The 1,610-nt window shown below is 66.7% G+C and overlaps 1 protein-coding gene across 1 annotated transcript; it reads left to right on the forward strand.

The window, feature by feature from the left end:
• Positions 1-6: 6 nt before the first annotated feature.
• On the forward strand, positions 7-1,607 carry LOC129680742 (epiplakin-like; the record flags this gene model as incomplete). The annotated part of the gene is made up of 1 exon (XM_055612481.1): positions 7-1,607. A coding segment is annotated over exon 1 (1,578 nt), but the record flags the coding sequence as incomplete, so codon positions are not given.
• Between the last annotated feature and the right edge of the window lie 3 nt (positions 1,608-1,610).

Below are 1,610 nucleotides of genomic sequence, written 5' to 3' on the forward strand. Positions count from 1 at the left end.
CCGGGGAGCAGATCTCCCTCTTCCAGGCCATGCAGAGGGACCTGATCGTCAAGAACCATGGCATCCGCCTCCTGGAGGCCCAGATTGCCACGGGTGGTGTAATTGACCCAGTCCATAGCCACCGTGTGCCCGTGGACGTGGCCTACCAACGTGGCTACTTTGATGAGGAGATGAACGGCATCCTGGCCGACCCCGGGGATGACACCAAGGGCTTCTTTGACCCCAACACGCACGAGAACCTCACCTACCTGCAGCTGCTGCGCCGCTGTGTGCGGGACCCGGACACTGGGCTGTACATGCTGCAGCTGGCAGGAAAGGGCTCCAGCGTGCACCAGCTGAGCCAGGAGCTGAGGCGCGCCCTTCGGGAGGCGCGTGTGACCCCAGGCTCAGGCGACTTCCAGGGCCAGAGCATCTCCGTGTGGGAGCTCCTCTTCTACCGCGAGGTGCCCGAGAGCCTGCGCCAGGACCTGCTGCGTCGCTACCAAGCTGGCGGGCTGACCGTTCAGGACCTGAGCGCCACCCTCACCTCGCTGCTGGCCCGGGCCAAGGACGGCAGCCCACGAGTGGATGCCCGGGAGGCCCTGGGCAAGGCCACCATGCAGGTCAAAACGGGGCCTCTCCGGGGACGAGAGGTCCCCGTGTGGGACGTCCTGGCATCCAGCTATGTGAGCGGGGCCACCCGGGAGGAGCTGCTGGCCCAGTTCAGCTCTGGGACGCTGACTCTGCCCATGCTGAGGAGAAGGCTGACCACCATCATGGAGGAGGCCGAGGACACGCAGGAGGCCGAGGACACGCAGGAGTCCAAGCCAAAGCCGAGCGTCCCCTCCCTGGACCAACAGGAGCCTGGGGCCGGGAGCTCGGGGACCGTCCCAGACAAGGGCGAGGTCCAGGAGGACGCTGAGAGGGCCAGGCAGCAGCAGGAGCAGGCTCTGCGAGCCGCCACCATGCAGGTCCAGCAAGGACAGTTCCGGGACCAGCCGGTTTCCGTGTGGAAGGTGCTGTTCTCCTCCTACCTGAGCCAGACCCGCCGCGAGGAGCTGCTGGCCAGCCACTTGGCCGGCACCCTGGGCCTGGACCAGCTCATCTCCATCCTCACCCGGCTCATCCAGGAGCCAGAAGAAGGGCTCAGCAAGGTGTCTTTCCGTGGCCTGAGGCGCCAGGTGACGGCCTCTGAGCTGCACACGTCCGGGATCCTAGACCCCGAGACCCTGCGGGATCTGGCCCAGGGGATCAAGAGCCTGCGGGAGGTGACAGAGATGGACTCTGTCAAGCGCTACCTGGAGGGCACCAGCTGCATTGCGGGCGTCCTGGTGCCCGTGCAGGGAGAGCCCGGGCGCCAGGAGAAGATGAGCATCTATCAGGCCATGTGGAAGGGCGTGCTGAGGCCTGGCACGGCCCTGGTGCTGCTGGAGGCCCAGGCGGCCACCGGCTTCATCATCGACCCGGTGCACAACCGCAGGCTGTCTGTGGAGGAGGCCGTGGCAGAGGGCGTGGTGGGGGGCGAGGTCCAGGAGAAGCTGCTGTCTGCCGAGCGGGCGGTCACGGGCTACACGGACCCCTACTCCGGGGAGCAGATCTCCCTCTTCCAGGCCATGCAGAGGGACCTGATC

This window comes from Psammomys obesus, unplaced genomic scaffold (genome assembly GCF_907164565.1).
Source record: "Psammomys obesus unplaced genomic scaffold, mPsaObe1.curated_primary_1811, whole genome shotgun sequence".
NCBI classification, from domain to species: Eukaryota; Metazoa; Chordata; class Mammalia; order Rodentia; family Muridae; genus Psammomys; species Psammomys obesus.